General features: G+C 51.7%; 2 protein-coding genes across 4 annotated transcripts in view; both read right to left on the reverse strand.

Annotated features, from left to right (window-relative positions):
- The window catches only part of LOC123378418 (maestro heat-like repeat-containing protein family member 7), a 49,077-nt gene extending 46,547 nt beyond the window's left edge, over nucleotides 1-2,530 (reverse strand). Inside the window, exon 1 of the mRNA XM_045032150.1 lies at nucleotides 1,914-2,530. Within this exon, the coding sequence (XP_044888085.1) occupies nucleotides 1,914-2,017 (104 nt within the window). The 5' untranslated portion in view covers nucleotides 2,018-2,530. The remainder of the gene's footprint in view (nucleotides 1-1,913) is intronic.
- Nucleotides 2,531-4,338: 1,808 nt separating this feature from the next.
- LOC123378423 (prolactin-releasing peptide-like) lies at nucleotides 4,339-18,598 on the reverse strand. 3 transcript variants are annotated; one of them, XM_045032158.1, is made up of 3 exons: nucleotides 18,563-18,598; nucleotides 7,025-7,185; nucleotides 4,339-4,934 (listed from the first exon to the last, which is right to left on the reverse strand). In XM_045032158.1, exons 1-3 carry the CDS (start codon nucleotides 18,568-18,570, stop codon nucleotides 4,771-4,773), a joined length of 333 nt encoding a protein of 110 aa, XP_044888093.1. In that variant the 5' UTR covers nucleotides 18,571-18,598; the 3' UTR covers nucleotides 4,339-4,770. The 3 variants fall into 3 exon arrangements, with proteins under 3 accessions (XP_044888093.1, XP_044888092.1, XP_044888091.1); XM_045032157.1 differs by lacking the exon at nucleotides 18,563-18,598 and adding an exon at nucleotides 9,105-10,121; XM_045032156.1 differs by lacking the exon at nucleotides 18,563-18,598 and adding an exon at nucleotides 14,026-14,620 and having other exon boundaries at nucleotides 4,342-4,934.
- Between the last annotated feature and the right edge of the window lie 339 nt (nucleotides 18,599-18,937).

Consider the following 18,937-nt stretch of genomic DNA (forward strand, 5'->3'; position numbering starts at 1 on the left):
AAATAAGAGAATCAGACCTTCTCACTTAGGCCACGTCCACACTAGAAACTCCAGCTGGCACAGTGGTGCTGCATCTACACAAAAAGGGTTTGCCAGGATGTTACCCAAGCCCAGCAAACTTTTTCTGTTGCAGACTACGCAAAAAAATCAAATTTTGTCTTGCGCTTGTCAGGTAACCAGTTTACTAACATATCTAACCTTGTTAATTTCAGCACACTTAGTTGTGAACTGATCACCGATGCCTCAATGCTAAGGGCATGTCAAGATTCAAAGATCATCTACTTGTGAATTCAGCAAAGAGTCCTGTGGCACCTTATAGACTAACCGACATATTGGAGCATGAGCTCTCATGGGTGAATACCCACTTCGTCGGATGCATGTGTATTCACCCACAAAGCTCATGCTCCAATACGTCTCTTAGTCTATAAGGTGCCATAGGACTCTTTGCCGCTTTTACAGATCCAGACTAACACAGCTCCCCCTCTGATACTTGGGAATTGTCCCTCTGAAGAGAGGCAGTAGTTTTAGTGTGGCAGTGGAAGGTGGTGGTGGGGGAGGTGTATACACTTACATCCGAGGAGCACAAAACAGCTGAAGGGACTTTGCTCAGGTTTACTGAATTTTTTACCTAAGTTCCAGCGGAGACCAAGCATGGAAAGCTTGATCTGAAAAGGCACAGGATCATGAGCTTGTGAAAACGGACTAACTGAAGCCATTTTACCACCTGAGCTACAGTATTTACACTGCAGCCAACGTTGCAAGATAAAGCCAGGGTGAGATGTACTGTCAATAGGAGCACTGCACATGCAGCAAGAAAACACCCCTGGAAGGGGTCACAGCTGAGGGTCTACAGGGCATTTGCTATAACCAGTGCTCAAGACTCAGTGAATTTGGGAAGTGCAGGGGCTCATTTCACTGCAGCTGTAGCAGCCACCAGCCAGTCTCTGCTATTTCAGGAGGGTGAAGTCATCCTCCTGTACACATGTGCTTACAGCACGTCACATGATCTCACCGCTAAACTCCTGCTGTTGCTTATACACATCATCCCACCCCAGACAGACCCAGCCCGGGGGAACCGTTACAGAGTTCCATGGCTGAAGTATGCCACATTGACTCAGCTGGGGCTGAACCTAGTAACTTCGCTTGCATGGTGGTGGGTGCACCGCAATTAGTTACTGACAAACGGCCACACTCCCACACCGAGGTGCTGCATCTTGCAGCTGGTTTTGAGCTTCATTGCTTTGCAAAGGTGTCAATTGTATACGAGCTTCTCCTCTAGACAGACAGTACGGAAAACTTCCCAGCTTGCTTCCCTATGGCAGGGTATAGGGAATTCAGAGGCCATCACTGGCTTCTGTTGAGATACAGCAAGGGGGGCCACCTTGCTATTAGCATCAGACATCAACTCAAGTATTACAGACAAGTGCACTTAGCACCACATGGAGAAAGAGGAACCTCCCATCACCTGTGTTGAGGCCAGGACAGCTCCTAGCAGTGTGCAGGCTTGGTCCTGGATGTGTCACACAGGCATGTCAGGCGCCCCCATCCCCGTATTGTATTTTCCCAAGGAGCCAGGGTGGATCTGTTTTGATGAAGCAGCAAAGAATCCTGTGGCACCTTATAGACTAACAGACGTTTTGCAGCATGAGCTTTCGTGGGTGAATACCCACTTCTTCAGATGCAAGATACTGTTTTGATGGTGGGCTAAGCATGCTTCTCTCTTCCCCTCCGGCTTGGGTGGCATATTAGCCCCCCTTGCAGTGGGTTTTGTTGTAAAGACACATTTAGAGGCATGGGGCAGTTCACACCTCTCAGGGTGGTTGTTTCTGGCCATCTGCTGGCTCAAGCCAGGTCTACACTACAGCCTTCTGCCAGCATGGCTGGATCGGGGGGGTGACCCCTGTGTAACACACCTGTGCCTGCACCAAGCCTGGAGTGCCGATACACAGCAGAACTGCACTTCTACTGGGACAGCTTGTTTCCCCTGCGGCGGTGGGGAGAGTCTGGAATAATCCATGGGGGCAAAGCCTTTCAAGGGCGGGCCAGACCCCAGGCAGACATCGCCACGTTGGTTAGTCTCAGTTCACATTTTCCATCCACTGCCCTGCAGCCAGGAGGGTCAGAAGTGGGACCCCAGGAGCTGAAGCCTTAGGCCTGGGTCTATAGTTTGTCTATGCACTGATCTGGCTCTGGGAAGTGAATCAGCCCTGCCTCCAGCATAGACCTGTCAGGCAGAATCCATCACCCACATCCCAGGCAGCTCAAAACCAAAAGGGAAGGGAGAGGCTTATCTGAAAGGGTCCTCAGGAGACAGGCCACCCTCCAGCAGGAGCAGATCACTGGCTGGGCTCTGGGTCACTCAGAGAATCCAGGGGTTTGTCTAAGAGGAGGAACTCCTAGGCTGCTGCCTCTTCCTGCTTAAATACCTGCCCTGCTACGCCCAGCTGGAAGCTGGCTGCCTCTAATTGGCAGGCTGAGCGGGGCCTCTGGGGCCTGGCTCCCTTTGCAGAACATTAACCCTTTTCCTCTCTGATTGAGCGTGGGACACATTCACCCCAGCGCTGACACACTCCAGAAGCCTTCTCAGCCCCTGGGCGGTCGTTCCATTTGCTTCCTGACCAGCAGCCTCACTGTGCGCAAGGCTTGTGTCACTTTTGGAGGCGGAGAATTTCCCCCTCCCCCGTCAGTGCAGTGACTCCTGAGTTACCCTGGGGGGAGAAAGGGGAATCGGGGCCCCTAATTATGGGGTAGTTGCTGCTTTCCCCGGCAGCGGCTGTTCATGCTGCAGGAGCTCAGGGCTGGGCTTTCTCCCTGGGCTTCTGTTTCCCCGCAGGCTGCACGGTGGGGCTCTCCATGGTCAGGAGAAGCAGAGGCCTGTGGGCAGCTCTCAGCACCCAAGTTGCTCCCCCAGAGGCCAGAGCAGCCTCCTGCCTCCTCCTGTGCTGCGGGCCCAGCAGCCCCCTTCCTCGCCCGCTCCAGCCCTCTCTGCCCCGGAGCCGCCTGAGAGCGCAGCCAGGGGAAGCGCCGGCCGGCTGGGGGGGCAGCTCGTGTTCCTTCCCGCCCGGGGAACGTTCTGTGCCTGCTGAGAGCCCCTTCCCCCACTCGCCAGGGGTCCCGCACGCTGTCTCCTGCCACAGCCCCGCAAGCCAGGCTCTGCAAAGGGGCTGCCTGCCGCCCAAGCTGGTGCCTGCTGCCGCGGGAGCCGCCACTTCAGGGCTGGGTAACAGGCTGCCACTACCCCCCCGCCCGCAGTAACCAGGCTGTTAGTGTCCGGTCACTACGTCTGACCGAACACGCCAGGTTCCCTTTTCAGCTGGACTTTCCGGTCAGAAACCGGACACCCGGCAACCCTCATTTCTGATTCTGTGCTAGCGGCTGCGTATTGCTCCCACTGCCAAACGTGGTGCGAGACTCGTATCCCCCTTTTCCAGAGGCGCTTGTAGCCCCACTCAAGCCAATGGCGCTAGGCCGAGTTTCACCCGCAGCGGATCTGGCTACTCCGCAGTGTTTCTCAAGTACCGTAGCGCAGCCTGGCACTCCGGGCTGGCTGCCGGTGGGCCGCGGACGGCAGGATAGCAGCGGGGAGCTCAGCCCAGCCAGCTCAGTGCGGGGCAGCAGGTGCAGTGTTTAAAAGGAGAGCAGGGACATTGGACATGGCAGTTTGGAGGAAGGGGGAAGTCAGGCCTACGTGGATTCAGAACAGGGTGACCAGATGTCCCGATTTTATAGGGACAGTCCCGATATTTGGGGCTTTTTCTTATATAGGCTCCTATTACCCCCATCCCCATCCCGACTGTTCACACTTGCAGTCTGGTCACCCTAAGTCAGCATCTTCTAGACTTTTAAGCCAGAAGGGACCATTAGATCATCTGGTAGGATCTGACTAATAGGCAAATCTCATGCAGAGCGGCATGGGTGGCCCGCAGTGAGTGACAAACAGAGCTGGGAATTAGAGACGCCAGCTCAGGCCTCAGCAGAGCAGTAAGAGTTTCTTGTCCTAGGAGGTGGGTGGAACTGCACAGATGCGCAATGGCAAGATGGCTGCCATCTGCACTGTGCAGAGCCAGCTGTGTGGGGCCTGCTGAAATGGTCATCTTGATTCGCCAGCGTATTACTCCTGCTGGCATGACACATTGGTCAGGGGAGTAGGGCCACTTATATTCCACCTGCTTTCAGATGGATTCAGAATCCAGACTAAAACGCTGGCTCCTCTGCCCGGTGATCACGTCAAAAGACTTTATTGTGTGGAAGAGAAATTGTTCAGGAAGAGAGAGACGCAATCTCAGGGGAAAGTGACGCCACTCGGTTCTAAAGATCCTACGGCCCAGGAGAGTGGAGATAAGTCTGATTCGTTTCAAGTCACAGCAGACATGTGCCGGACTCGGTTTCTCAATTTTTTTAATTATTTTTTTGGTTTGTATAAAAGAGCCCATGTTCTAGGAAGATAATTAACATGGGAATTTGTATTTCTTTCCCCCAGCAATTTTCTGGCACAAATCATGTTAGATTTAAGAGCAAAAGCCAGAGATGGGGACAAATGGGGAACAGGGGAGAGAAAAAGAAAAAACAGACGAGAGGGAAATTGTCTGCAAAAATACTGGAGTTATCAACTGCTCTTTGGTTTCTATCATTTATAGCCACAAAGATACTGTACATTGAAATGAGACCAAACATTTTCATGTGCCTAGAAGAGAGGCTGGGATGTGGAAGGGAGAGAGGAGAAGGGTCTTTTCTTATCATCATTCAAATTCATTCTTTGTCTTGGCCATTTCATTCATCTTGAAGGGATTCACTGCTTTCTTCTAGAGGGAAGCAAGCTTGCCTGTGTCCATAGCCCGACTTCCGGGAGCTCTCCACGACAGCTCTCCTCCGGCCAAACCGTCCCACGGGTCTGATCCCACGCCCTGTGTACCAGGAAGGGTCGATATCAGGGTCTAGAAGGCAAAGGCCAGGAAGTCTTTAGAACGTGAGGCTGAGGACTAATTCTCCTGAGCATGTGTCACAGCCACCTGCTTGGGATGGAGAAGGAGGGACTTCCCGAGCTAAAACCATGGACTGGTCCAGCTGGAGTTAAAGCTCCCAAGCTATAGGCTGTGATCGCTCATATCCTCTGTGGCTCAGGCCCCGACCTGTAACATACACTTGCCAGTGGTTGCATCTGCCTTGTCATTGCCGGTGGTGAGCAGGTGGCGTGGCCTTCGCTTATTTTAAAATGACAATGTCTTTTGCACAGTAATGAAGGAGGGAAGGGAGTAGCCATACAGAGGAGGGACTGGGTGACTCAGGGCACTGGGAATGGGGTGCAACCCTCTTCCCCTGTCTGGTTCCCATTGTGCCGGCCCTATGGAGAAGCACAGGACTTGATTCTCCAGGGACTGCCATCCAGCCCCTTTCACAACCACCGCTAAAAACCAACAGCAGCACCCTGAGCCACGCAGCGCAAACAGGGCCCTGCTGGGGTGACGGGAACCAAGGGCCACATTCTCGGCTTGGAGCAGATCCTTTGAAATCAGTGGGGCTCCGCTGATTCACAGCCGCTGAGGATCTGGCCCATGTGCTTAGTTCTCTGGCTCTGCAGTGACTCACTTGCTGACATGCGACCTGTGCGTCCTCACGGCAATTAGAACATGGGCTTTATGCTATGAGCACGTGGGGACCAGTCATCCTGAGACTGCCGACAGCCCGGTGTGTGTATAGGCTGCCCCACCACCAGAGCACCAGGTAACTCCATTGCCCAAGCTAATTCAGGTGGGCTGGGGAGTCAGGAGAGCTGGGTTCTAACCCTGCCTGTCACCTCGAGAAAGTCACCGCCCCTGTGTCTGGTGTGTTTATATTGCAAACTCCTTCAGGAAGGGCTGTTACTGCCGGGGTGTGCCTGGCGCTTAGCACAGAGCGGCCTGATCGCGTCGGGTGCCACCGGGTGCTGCCGTGACACACGTTGTAGGAAGAGATTTGCTGGACAGGCTGATTAAAAACTGCAAGTTTTTGAGTTCTGCTGTCTGGACAGTTCCTCTAGACTTTTCCTGGCTCATGGAACCTGCAACGCGGCTGGGCCAGGAAACTCCGTATGTAGGCCCTTTGTAGGCCTTGCTGGGGAGAACGGCCTTCGGGGTGGGCGGGAGGAAGGAGGTGAAAAGATGTAAGGAATTGTTTTGGAGTGTCTGAAGTCCCTCGAAAGGACCGCTTTGAAGTCCAGCTCCTGGACTGAGCCAGAGCAGAGTGGCTGGGTGTGTGTGAGGGTGGATTGGGTTGCAGAAGATGAGAGGGAAAATGCAGAGGCAGGAGGGGGAAGCTATGTGGAGCAAGAGGGGGATTCTGGAGGGAGAAGAACAAAGCCTAGATAATGAAAGGACAGAAAGCTCAGCCATCTCACGCTGCAGCCGACTAGCCTGGCAGTAACCCGCAATGTTGCACGTTCACCGGCAGAGGGCGCTGCTACACAGGCCCGAGCACACAGGGGCTAGCAATGACAGCCTTAACCCAGAGGCCTTTTCAAAAACTTTTGCTGCATTTGAACAACTCCAGGTGTTTGGGGTCAGGTTGGGACAAGTCCTTACACAGGTGTGTGCGTGTGTGCAAGGAGACCCTGCTCCTGCCATGCCAGGCCCACGCCCGGCTGCGGTCAGTGTGCACGGGGAGGTACAGGGAGGAGGCAGAGCGGCTTGAGGTGCTCTGAGTGCGGGCAGGCTTCATACGCACACAGCGCTGCTCCTGCACCTCGGCACTACACCCTGTTCAACGCCTGGGCGCTCTGGAGACTCTCCACCCTGTGACTAAACCAGGCTCTGAACATAGGCTACCATGGGAGAGAGACAGGAGAAGCCTCTCTATTAAACACTGACCCTGCCATGCCACCCACTGATACCGTCACCGACCTCCTAGGCTCTTCTGTGCTGGATCCAATTATCTGGGGGAGGGCAGAGATAACGGGGGTGGGGGGGGCAGCAGAGCCATTTGGGGTGGCTCTGCGCCAGTCTGCACCAGCTGAGGAGCTGGCCTGGCTGCTGCAGTTACAGGGACTTACTCCTGATTTCCATGGATCGCTCGTGGAGTCGGCATTCGGCTTTGGGCAGGGCCAGACAGGTGAGCAGCAGGTACATGAAGCAGGCAGCCAGCAGTTTCATTCCCTTCAGCTCCCCCAAGGCTTGTGGCTGGTGCCGGAATTTAGCAAGGTGTGAGTCCAGCCTGCAGAAACAGAGACCAGGAAAGTTAATGAGACGTCATCTTGGTTGGGGGTGGGGTGAGCAAATCAATCCACTCTCTGGAGAGACACCCGCTGAATAACAGGAATTACAGCTGTTCCCGGGAAACTGGAGCAAACATGGAAGTGCCAACGTTTTGAAACGGGTTTTTGTTCCAAATTGGACTGAAAAGCTGAAATTTCCCACAAAATAAAAAATTCCAAACATTTTTAAAATTTGGAACCATTAAAATGTTTTGTTTAGTTAATGTCAAAACAATACACACTATTAAACCATCAATCTTAAATACATTACAATTAATGGTTTAATATAAAAGTCAAAACGAAACGAATCAAAATGAGGAGATTCAAAATGCTGTGTTTTGACTCTATCAAAATGAACCACTTCAACATTATCGAAACGAAACCAGAAAGTCAAAACGGTTCATTTTGGTTCTTTATGCATCCAAAATGTTGTCAGAATTGACACATTCCCGCAAAACAGCTAGACTTTGGCAAAACTGCATTTTCCAATGGAAAAAAGGTTCCCCTGAAAGTGTTTTGTCCAGCACCAGTGGGAACGGATGCATGATCAGCATTGTCAACCACATCTTAGTCATTCTAAAGTCATGAGTCACGTCCCCCCAATCATGAGATGCTTATATATATATATATATATATATACACACGTTTCTTTTTATTTGCCAGTCTGGTTTCTGAGCTGCTACAGTGCACTTGGGTTATATTTTCAAGCTTTTCTCCTCAGCCAGTAGAGCGAAAAACCATTTTTGATGAAAGCCAAGAATCTCGTGCGATCTCTGGATTCCGAAATCTGGATAAAACATCTCCAGAGTTGGCATCACTCTCAGCAGTGAGTGAGTAGCTGCCTTTTTGGAGCTGCAACTAAACCTGAAACCTAAACTTACCTGTGAAACCACACACAGGTGCAAACGTGAGCTCTCCTCTGTGGGCATGTAACAGGGCGGCTTGCCTGGGTTCTGGAGTCTGGGCTAAGCCAGGCCGGAGTACAAGAGGAGCCTCACCTGAGCGGATGCAGGTGATTTAATATAAGAGGCAGCAGGATGCGGCAGGTGTGTGGCTGGTTGAGAGGGAGGAAGGAGCAGGAGGGCAAGCAAAGGAGCCACAGGGCTGAGACCCGGCGGCTTTGGGTACAAGACTCTCTGGGGTGCTTAAGGGGCCCATAAGGGGCTGCTAGAGGCAAGACACTGCAGAGGCATCCCTGGCCACAAGGGGGCGCTTGCGCAGCAACACTCTAGGGCAGAAAAGGGCAGTGAAAGGGCTGCAAGCCGGACCACCAGAGTGACACAGGCACCGATGCCTTGAGCTGGTAACTGCATCTGTGACATGGGTCCAAGGAGCTGGCTGGGGTAGAGGCAGGCAGTGGGCGGGGGGGACAAAGGGGGCAGTGGGCAGGCCAGCATTGTCCCATCCATTTGCATTGCTCATGGCAGAGATGTAACACAGCCAGGGCTAATACGTTTCTGCTGCCCATCCATCCGTAAAGCCGCGGAGTAGCTGCTGGCTTTGGAAGTGCTGGCAGTGGGGCCACTGGGGAGATCCGTGACCTTTGCTCCCTCCATCAGGGGTGTTGGTGCGAGTGAATGCCCTGGGCCCAGAGTTTTGAGAGTACTCTGCCCTGGAGATGACTGAGCCCTGCACCAAAAGCTACATATTTTGAAGGCACCAAGGACCATAAAAACTCTCTGAGCCCTCGTCATCTCTGGTCTCGATCCTGCAACCTCCTTTCCAGGCCTCCCCGACAGCCAGATCAAGCCCCTCCCTCCTGTCTCACGGCTGGGATTGTCTTCTGACCTTCTAGCTATGACCATGTCACCCTGCTTCCCTGCAGTCAGTTAAACGTCTTGTTCTCACTGTTAATGTCTTTCATGGCTCGGCTCCTTACCTGCGCTTCTTTTTGTCTGAGCCTACTGCCTCCACTCTGCCGACGATGCCGACCTTGTCGGCCTGTCTGTCCACTTCTCCCATGCTTCCCAGGTGCAGAGAGTTCCTGTCCCAACTAGCCCTCACAACTGCCACCCCAGGCCTCCTTCTCCTCAAGGCCTAATTGTGTGTCACGAAGCCACTGGTGGTGACAACTGCTAATGGCTCATTAATGGACAGTGGGGATCGCACAAAGTATTTTGTGCATTTGTTTGCATCTCATAATTTAGTTGATCTTGTAAGAAGACTCAGACCCATCTACAGTGCACATTCATCGGCTATGCACCCTTCGGTCACCTTATCTGTTGTTCCATCACCTCATTCCCTCACATTGTTTGCTACGCTTGCTCGATTGCTTTTGACTTTCTCTGGGTGTGTCTTGTGGTAAGTTGGGCCCTTACCCTGCAAGCGGCTGTGTGTGACCAGAACCCTGCATTGCGTGGCCAGGGTCAGGACCTCAGACCGAGTTCATCGGGGCCTGGTCTGTCTTTTACTGTGTGTTTGCCACAAAGGGGCTGTGATCTGATTGAGGGCCGTGGGCACATAAAGAATCCAACACACCTCCTCTGAGCACAGTTAGAGGCGTGTCAAGATCTTAACGATCATAGCACAACTCTCCCCCTCCGTCCATCTCCTGATGTGCTACCTGGAAAAGCTTGAAGTCAGGGAAAAACCGCAGCCACTATACTGTCCTAAGCTGACTGTCAATTCCCAGTGTGTGTAGACTCATAGACTTTAAGGCCAAAAGGATCATCTAGTCTGACCTCCTGCACATTGCAGGCCCCGCAACCTCACCCACCCAACTCCTGTAATACTTATGAAGCACCAACAAAGTGCTTTGCCTATAAATAAAATACTCCTGTCATCCTCCCTACCCCCTCCGCTGTTTATTTTTCTGCCTTCCTCTCTAGGAGCAAGGGGTGAACTCCTGCCCCTCTGGCCATGGTTACTGGAAGTGGGAACAAAATGTTTTCCCCATTCCATAAAAGTATTTCAATATTTAAAATTTTTTCCCCATCCAGACTCGGGATGAGAAGTCAAAATCTCAAAAATGACCTGAACTGAAAATCTGAAAAAAAAAAAAATCAGTTTGGATCAATCAAAATGTTTCATTTTGATCATTTCAAAGTGTTTTATTTCAGTTTTGACCCTTAATTTCTTTAAATATCGCTAGCTGAAATTATGAAATGAAAGTTGTTTAGGAATCAGAACTTTTCATTTCAAAAAATGCCAAGTCAAGAAATTAATCAAAACTGACCCTTTTGCATGATAAATTTTGTTTTTTGAGAAATCAGCATGTTCTGATGATAAACACTGAGTAAAAACCATTCCCGACTAGCTCTGATTGCTCTTCCTTTTCGTATAGTCCTTGGTGAATGACCATAAGACATTGTAAGAAAAGAATTGCTTTGAAAAGCTTCTTGGTCTATTACTTCTGTTCATTGTTATTTTCTATCCACGTTACTGACCTGCTTAAAACACTGAAGTGGTTCAGAAATAGACAGATGTCTTCAGCCTAGGAAATAAATGACCAAGTCATCTGGCTGCGTGAGGCGTCAACACAAGTGTAAGTGTTCATTGTAACCTACAGTCTCAGTGGCAAGTCCTACTACCTTGTTAATTCTTTCCCTAGCACATCAGAGAGGGCGTTTTGGAAGCCATTTCTTATTGATGTGAATAAAAAGGAAACTCGTGCTGGGGGCGGGGGGAAGGCCGGCTGTCATTTAATGAAGCAATGGTTAGAAAAATATAGGGGAAGCTGTAGGGGATCCAAGCTCTGGCCCAGTGAGCCCACGTGCATGACTAAGGCCAGCAGAACCTCAAGCTGGGTGGGCTAGTGGTGAGACCATTGGGCTGGGGCCCAGAACTGGTAGATTTCTGGTTCTGGTTCTATCGCTGACCCTTGCCAGGCCCTTACTCTCTTTAGTCCTCACTTTCCTGTCTGTCAAACAGGCATCACAATACTTCCTGACAGCAGGTTCTGAGGCCTAATGAACGTTTGTTAAGCAGGCTGAGATCCTTGGGGGGTGGGCGGGGCTGTACACCCGCAAACTATTGGTCTGAATCATGCTAGGAAATCCATGTAATTGGATGATGCCATGAAGGTGTTCGGTGGGGACGGCTACCTACTGAAAGCTGTGCCTGGGGAAGGAGCCACGCAGTTCCCAGTGACACTGAAGGCAACTGTCAGACTGACTCCTCCTGCACCCCTACGTCTGACACTGCAGACACTGGAGCTCTCGGGCCCAGCCCAAAGCCCACTGGGAGTCTTTCCATGGATGTCAGCAGGCCCTTAGCGGGCATCCTAAGAAGGGTTTCAGGTGCCTTAGTGAAGGGCTGGAAGTCAGGTGCTTTAGGACTTGTCTGCACTTGAAATGCTACAGCAGCACAGTTGTTGCACCGCTGTAGCGCTTTGGTGTAGACGCTCCCGATGCTGACAGGAGAGATTCTCCCATCGGTGTAGTTAATCCACCTCCCTGAGAGGTAGTAGCTAGGTTGATGGTTCCAGCAACCTAGCACTGGCTACACGGGAACTTAGGTCAGCTTAACTACCCGCGGAAGGGTGTGCATTTTTCATACCCTTGTGCAACGTAAATTTTCTAGTTTAGACTAGCCCTTAGTTGCCACCTCCTTATTTCTCTGAATCGCAAACCATTAATTCCTATGAGCTGCAGGAGCACCCCTTTGGGAGAGCAGGATCAGTTCCATGACAGAGCCGCACAAGCCCTGACTCTCATACCTGTAACTGGACGAACCATTAGTGAATGGCGGCCCTAGGCTGGATTTGCGTTTACTCCGATGCCTCCCACCACCGAGCTGGTGTGTGGTTTCAATTTGTCAGTGTGATTTACTCTGACAAAGTCACATAGCCCTTCCCCTTGCCGGGAATCACCCTGGGACTCCAGGTAGAAACGAAGTGACTCTGTTTGGCAATCTCTTACCAGAAAGGCCAGCTGATTGCAGTTATAGCGCTGCCAGCAGGCTGCTGAGTTTGAACCTTATAGCAGCAAATATCCAACGGAAGGAAATGTGCTAATCATTATAGAACCTTCTGTCCATCCACACCTGTTCTTTTCCCCTGGGCTGTAGCACGATTTATCGCCTCCTTTTTAGCCCTCACGGTTTCTCTCCTGCATGCGGCGATAATTGTACATGAAGTTATGCACCCGCCGCTGTGTGCACTCCATTTTAAAATGTGACATTCTGTGCTACAGATAACAGATGCATTCTGGCACCTTGGGAGAGACGGACTCTGAGCACTGAGGCTTCTTCACACCCCTTATGGCACAATTTCCACCGTGCTTCTTATGTTCTCGTTTAAATTGATGGCAACCATGCAGCCGAACATACCGGACATGGGAGTCAAAACTCCTCACCAGTGCTTCCCCGGGCAACTGGCACACTCTCACTGCATCGCCCTCACCATTCAAGTGGAGTATGGACATTTAAAAGACGGCCACTGGAGCCGATGCACTAGGAATGAGAGTGGAATCTGGCTGCATGTTCTGCTGCATTTGTCTATTGCCCCATTCAGTACAAAGACAGACTTTTGGGCAGTCCACACCCCACTGCTGCAGGACATGGCCCGGGGACACCAGTCAACGTGCAGATGTTTAGGTGGTAACTCTGAGTATCAGTGGAAGAACAGCATTCCCACCCAGCCCATTTCTAGTTCCTACGGCTCCTGGGAGGATCAAGTGTCATATAGTTGACCTCTCAATGACAGTGATGCCACCTGTGGCTGTTCTAGCTTGAGCAGAGTGCTCAGTTCAATCAAAAGGCCGTTTCCCCCTGCAAAGTGTGAGACCTGAACATCCAAGCCAGGCTCTGAAAATCAAAGGGCTTTTTACATCAGCAATAAAGATTCTGTCCTCAGGACGTCCAGAATTTGGCAATTCTGCTGCTGATACAACAGACAGAAGAGATTCCACCTTGCTTTTCCAGAGCTGGCTCAATCTGCAGTGGGAACTTCATGCAAAAACTGGGTCAGCGAAGGAAGCAGGTGTGACCTAAGACACACAGGGCACAGTTTTTAACACCGAGTGCTCCTAGCTGCGGGTGCCTATCTTCATGCACAATCAACACCCTTGCGGGTGATAATAGGATCCAAACTGAACACATCATTTTACTCTTTTCTGGCTTCCCCACTTTTTTTTCCAGTTGGGTTTTACTAGAGGTTTCATGGGTCTTAAACAATGAGGTTAATATCTGAGTATAAATGCACAGGCTAGATGCCTAACATGTCCAGTGTTGTTTTCTTCCACCCCCTGGAATTCAGGAGCTAACCGAGCATGTACCACCTACAAGGGATGAGAGGGATTGTTTCAGAAGTTCTTAGCATCGGCTGCAGACTCAGACAAAGTCAGTTTTACTTTGCAGGCCTTTTGAAAATTCTAAGGCTCTGAACTCAATTGGCAGAAAATAGCTGTTTTGCCATGCAAACAACATTGTAGTAGCGGTTATAGTTCAGTCATGGGAAAACAGAATTAGAAGCCATTTGGATATAAGCTCAAAGGCTCGCACTGTGTATGGACACTTGCCTTTCGTTGCAGGCTTCATGTACTTTCAGCAAAGAGCACTTTATGGGAAATACTGTTTGCTGAACGTGTAACACTGCTCACATGGATGGATAGCACACAGACATTCATGTGCAGAAAAACTCACACCAAAAACTTCAAACATGCAAACAAGCACATTGCCACAGCACACAAGGGTCACTGCATGAAAACACCTGGCTGCGTTCCCAAGATAACACATCACACAAGCAAACAAAGAGTGGAGGGAAAAAACGGTGGATTCAAATAAGCTGCAGTTCCAACCCCTTCCAGTTTACCTCTGGCTGCGAGCGTGTGGCTGGCACACAGACATGCTAAAGTACTTACTGTGTGTCAAGCAGGAGTTCTGGAGTGCGATGCTGCTTCCTTCCTCCGATGATTGGACTCTGTGAGCCAAAGAGCCCCTGTTTGCCTGTTTTATGCCCTGCCTTAGTGCTGATGTCACAGACAAAGCCAGCCCTGGACAAAGCCAGGGCATTTTCACGGCAGCTCCCCTCCCCATAACCCATTATGTTAATTTGTATCAAGTCAAGAAAGGGATTTTCATGACTCATGAGGGCGCCTATTTTATCTTGGGATTCTAATATTTTCTTCATTTGGACAAATCAGATAGCTTGGAAAGACGCTAATCTTCCCCCCACATGGGCCATTATTTCCCACGTAAGGAGCTGGACCTCATCAGGGAATGTATGTTGTGCAGACGCATTCCAGAAGGCGCACACTGGTACGTATCTGCATGTGGTTGCTGAATTAAGCTACAATGGTGTAAATCCCACTTGGTGCTTCTCTGTTAGGAGTTTGTATCAGTGTCAATTTCTTTACTGCCGACCAGCCTGTACAGTTCCTCCATCCCAAACCTAGGCCCAGGCCCGTCCACTCCATTGGGGGTCAGCCCAGCTCCCTGAGGGGCTCTCAAAGTGTCCAGTTCAGGTACTGACCAGCCCCAAATTTTGTCACCTCCTACCCATCTGGAGCTCCTCAGTCTGGGGCACGGTCGCTGGCTTAGCAGATTTCCCTCTGTCTCTGTGTCCAGTTCAGTCAGTCCATCTCTCTCAGGCTTTCATCTCCCAAAGGGGTGGGGGTGGGGAGGAGTCCACGTCCCTGCTGCTGGAGAAACCCTCACAAAGCTGTTGCCGCTCCTGGCAAAGCTCTCAGCACCAGCCTTGTAGCCTGGTGCCACACGCAGTTCATTCCCCCTTCCCCTCGGCTACCGGTGTCCTTTTAAATTCTTCCTCCGCTGGGAGCAGGCCCTGCACCTGTTGAGGGGCCGGGCACCCCTAGTCCAATACTGGATCAGTGAGGGGCCCGTACACCCCATCACCGTGAACAGCGTATCCCCCCTTCCTCCTCCGCAAATCAGCCTGGGCTGACAAAAGCCAAGAGAGTAACATGCAGTAAGAACAGCTGGTCCAGGGGAGGAAGCTCATTCAGCCCTGAGACAGAGCCTGCTGGGACTTTTAAGAATCTCTTCTGATAGCATTGAACAGCTTAATCTTTAGCAGAATGCTGCGTGTCTAAGGAATGGCAGAGTAGTGATGCTCAGTGCTACAGAGTAACCACCTTTGTGAGGCCAATAAAAGATAAAGTAGCCACAAAGCTAGAAGCAACTGATTTGAACTAACCCCAAACCTGGGAGGGGAGTTAACATGGAAATAGGGTGACCAGATGTCCTGATATTATAGGGACAGTCCCGATATTTGGGGCTTTGTCGTATATAGGTGCCTATTACCCCTTAGCCCCGTCCCAATTTTTCACACTTGCTGTCAGGTCACCCTACCTGGTAATGAGAAATGTCTAAGAAAAGCCGTTATCAGGATCTGTTAGACCTACTGGCTGAGTAAGTGAATGTCTCTATCCAACAAGCGGAAAACATGCTGGAGAAGGAGGCCTGTTCGTGTCTGTAGCGGAGGGACAAAATGACATGGCTGGGATATTGACTGCCTTTGGAAATCTGTCTTCAGCAAGAGAGACAATGAGAAGATGTTTGGGCAATTAATAAGAAATGGCGACATGTTGGAAACATAAACAGCAGGTCCTACTTAGCATCAAAGTGGGTCCAAAGAGTTAAAATTGCTCCTGCCAGCGAGGCCAGTCCTGCCGTCTGCAATAATGATTTTTCTGTTTGGTTTGCTGATTTTTGTGTGTGTGTGCAAAACTGCCAGTGAAGCAAAAAGTCAGTTATTTGCCCAATACTAAGTGCAACTAAATAGGCTCCAGTGGTGAGAGTATCAATTTCCAAGGAGCAATTCCTTTCCTTTCATAACAACCATGGCTATTCTGGTCCGGTAACAGTCAGTATGGACGTGACTGACATCCATGCCTAAGAGCTGTTAAAGTCGCTGGGCATCTGGATCCTGAATCCCCACTGCAGCTTGAGATCCCTTCCGCGCTTGCTGCCTGCCCCAGAGCATTTCCCCTCACAGCACCATTTGGCTTTCACTCTTCAGTTGAGTTTCCCGCCACTTTCTCCAGGCTTCTGCCCTCACACTGGTTTTACTTTATTTTTTCTCTTTTATTCTTTCATTTCTTTCCCCCGGTTTGGATAAACCTACCCTGTACTTGACCCTCCACACCCTCTAACCGCTTCCCACTAGAGCCTCCCTTCTCTCGTGACTTGTAGGTCACACTCTGCAGTTTCTGGGTCTCCCTCTCCCAGGCTCCCTGCTCCTGGGGAGCCTCCAGCTTCTCCCCCAAACCCCAAATCCTAATTCATTCTGTGTCCCTGCCACCCCCACATCTGCCTGTCCCCAGCCCGGCTTTAATTCTCCTCCTCAACCCTCCCATCACTTCTGCCCCCAGCCCCTCCCTCAGTTCTGCCCCTGCAGCCCCACGTCTGCCCTCAGGGCGCCTCTGCTCCTGTTGGGGGGGAGGGGGCTGCAAGGTGGAAGTTTTGCCTAGGGCGCAAAATATCCTTGCACCGGCCCTGCTGCTTGGGCTGCTCCATCCCCAGCGGCAGAGACACAGCAATGAAGGGGCCAGAAGCTTTTGGTGAGGAGGGATCAGAAGAGGCAGGTACCAGCTTTAAACCCCAGAGGGAAGCTCCCTCCCCTAATGCAGCCTCAACGCCCAGGCCAGGAAACAGAGACTTACTGGTACTGTTTGAAGACAGGATACTGGACTATGTGGACCTTTGATCTGACCACTCGGGCCATTCTGATGTTCTTATAACTAACCGAGGTGTATCTGCCCCCCACTGTAACCCACTAGACCCCAGTCCCCTCCTAGAGCTGGGATCGAACCCAGGACTCCTGGCAGGGTCTCTCCCGACAGAGTTAGTAACAAAGGAAGAATATACAGTCACATTTTAACCAGTGTCCCTACAGTGATTCTCCACAAGATGTCAGACCTCGTTAGTATTAGAGCTCAGTGGGTCTAATATCGATTTAATTTTCTTTCTTTTATAAAGGAATTAGATACAGGGCTCCTGCCAGCTCATTGCTAACTTCCCTGCCAAAACACTGGAGTTTTCAGGTGCCAAAGTAGCCCCTGGAATCATGGTTAAATTACCCTCCCCCCCCACCATTTGAAATGGGGCTCCTGTGTGCACAGTCCCCTACCGTGCTCCCCCAGAAGAGCTGCATTAACAGGCAACTCTGCAAGTGACCCCCAGGCCTCTCTACTTCCTTGGCCACATGGATCCTGTCCCTATTCTGGCGGCTACTCCGGAAAAAGAGCTCGCCCCTGCTCCCACCTGAGGGACGTGTTGGGTTGAGATCAGCTGGTCGAAGCAGGCAGTAGGGACAGAATCTGAGACTTGAAGCTCCTAGAGTGACCTCTTACCTTTATAGACCTGCCCTTCAGCCATCCCCAGCTATTTTCAAGTGTAACGTGATCGTAACTAGACCCATTTGAAACCCTTCACCACACAAGACAAAGCCCGTAGGATTCCTCATTAACTATTTATTTCTCCTCCCCTGGCTCCCTACAGACACCAGCCACCTTCGAGCTTTCCCTCTTCTCTCCCAGGCTCTGCTCACTTGATTGCAGCAGCTCAGCGGATGGTCCAGCTTTGCTCTTTCACTTCCATTCTTCACTTCTTTGGGTGGATGCATTTGCAACCGAGCAGCCTGATGGAAATCCCTGAGTCCTCTGTCTCGGCAGGCAGGCCGAGCAGCCGGGGGAGGTTAGCCTGAACTGTCAGGAGTGGAGGCTTGGCCCATAGGGTAGGGTTACCATATTGGAACTGTCAAAAAAGAGGTCACTCCATGGGCGGGGGAGTGGTTTAAATGCTCCAGACAGGCGCCTCGCAGGTAGGGTTGGGGGCGTGTAAGAGTCCGGTGTGGGGGCTCGGCCCTCTCGGGTGTGGCCGGGAGCCAGGCCGCGTCACTACACGGCCTAAATCAGCAGTTCAGTCTCCGAAGGTCCAAGGGCTCAGACCCTCAGGCAGGGCTGAGCAGAAATAAACAGTCAACGAAGCCCAAGCCCTCAGTCAGGGTGGGGCAGCAAACAGCAGTTCTAGGCTCAGACCCTCAGGCAGGGGCTGAGCACCCAGAGTCAGTAAAGCCCTAGCCCTAGTCAGGGCGGGGCCATAAGCAGTAGTTCAAGGGGCTCAGGTCCTTAAGCAGGAGCTGAGCAAACAACAATAGTTCAGGGCTCAGGTCCTTAAGCAGGAGCTGAGCAGCAACAATAGGTGAGTCCAGACTTCTGGGTCTGAGCTCTGATGTGAGGGGGAGACTGCCACCCGTGAGGCGGTGGCAGGGGGGGACACAGGCCCACCCACTCCACTGTGTCCCAGACCCAGTTAGTCTGCTGCTGTGTCGGTGGGGTCCTGACCGCAACACACCGACATCGGCTCGAAATCTACAGTAGCAAGACTGGGGTCAGCTACCCCCGGGCTACTTCCCATCTCCCCCTCCACGGGTACCTGCTCATCGCGGGTGTCCGCAGCGGGGTCCCATACCATGGGCTCCTCGTCGTGCTGAGGGCTGGCTAGGTCGGGCTGCTCCTCAGGACACGGGTCGGGGGGACGCTCGGGCAGCTCCTCGGGGTAACGGGCTCGGGGCAGGCTCGGCCAGTTCTCCTCTGGATACCGGGCTCGGGGAAGGATCGGTCAGTCCTCCTCAGGGTACCGGGCTCGGGGAAGGCTCGGCCAGTCTTCTTCAGGGTACTGGGCTTGGGGCAGGTTCGGTCCAGCAGGAGGTCGGTCAGGAGCGTCTGTCCTCTCCTGCCGCCGGGCTGCAACTGAGCGCTGGGCCGGGGCTTTTATACTTCCTGTCCCGCCCCTTGACTTCTGGGGGGC

Source organism: Mauremys mutica, chromosome 10 (genome assembly GCF_020497125.1).
Source record: "Mauremys mutica isolate MM-2020 ecotype Southern chromosome 10, ASM2049712v1, whole genome shotgun sequence".
In the NCBI taxonomy this organism is placed as follows: Eukaryota; Metazoa; Chordata; order Testudines; family Geoemydidae; genus Mauremys; species Mauremys mutica.

Bases quoted from the DNA above. Each gene is read 5' to 3' on its own strand.
- LOC123378423 (XM_045032156.1), bottom strand. From the start codon at position 14,294: ATGAAGAAAATATTAGAATCCCAAGATAAAATAGGCGCCCTCATGAGT. The intron at 7,186-14,025 runs GTAAGTACTTTA...CTGTTTCTGCAG, and splicing joins GAACTCCTGCTTGACACACA to GCTGGACTCACACCTTGCTA. The intron at 4,935-7,024 runs GTAAGTCCCTGT...TTTGCCTTCTAG, and splicing joins GCGATCCATGGAAATCAGGA to ACCCTGATATCGACCCTTCC.